Source organism: Trypanosoma conorhini (assembly GCF_003719485.1).
Source record: "Trypanosoma conorhini strain 025E chromosome Unknown Tco_14.4_contig_01343, whole genome shotgun sequence".
NCBI classification, from domain to species: domain Eukaryota; phylum Euglenozoa; class Kinetoplastea; order Trypanosomatida; family Trypanosomatidae; genus Trypanosoma; species Trypanosoma conorhini.
This window is the reverse complement of record NW_021705437.1, coordinates 2,049-2,723: the sequence shown is the minus strand read 5'-3', so window position 1 is coordinate 2,723 and position 675 is coordinate 2,049. Positions and strand designations below refer to the sequence as shown.

Genomic DNA, 675 nt, shown 5'->3' with positions numbered 1-675 from the left:
GCCACCCTCCAGGGTCGGGATCGCGCGCCGGCACCTCAATTGCCTGCACTGCTGCGTCTGCCGCGCCTCGCGGCACCTCGGGCGGCTCGGCCGTCATTCTCGCGCGGCGCTGGCTTTGCTCCGCCTCGATTGCGACGCCTGGCCCTACACACGCGAGGGGCCCGCGACCTCCGCAACGCAAGAAACCCGCTGCGGTCAGCCGACGAGGCAGCGCACCCAACGGCAGGGAGCAAGTGCAGCAATCCACAAACACGCACACACACAAGAAGCCAGCGGCAGCCCACGCGCCGCATCTGCACAGGTGGGAGACGGAGAGCAACGCCATTCAACACACACGCCACAAGAAGAGGGGAACGTATTGTTTCCCGTGATACACACGCATAGGCACCCCCCAATCCCACACGCAGAGTAGGCAAGGAAGCACGGCAACCTCTCTCACACATACAAGCAACGAGAACAACTTGGATTCCTCCGGGCAATCCCAGTGAGGTGCGCCAATTGCGGGGCGCACGACCACTGTAATGCTGCTCCTTCTCTTCCCTCTTATCCCCCACACATCCGTATCTCCGCGTGCGTGTGTGCAACTACGCAAAGGTATCACCCACTCGCGGTGGAAATGACACTGCCTCGTTGCGGCGGCATTTTGTGCCGCAGTCTGCTGAGACGAAAAAGGGC

General features: G+C 62.4%; 1 protein-coding gene across 1 annotated transcript; it reads right to left on the bottom strand.

The window, feature by feature from the left end:
* On the bottom strand, positions 1–325 carry Tco025E_09896 (uncharacterized protein; the record flags this gene model as incomplete). Its single annotated transcript, XM_029376699.1, has 1 exon — positions 1–325. A coding segment is annotated over one exon (325 nt), but the record flags the coding sequence as incomplete, so codon positions are not given.
* Positions 326–675: the final 350 nt, after the last annotated feature.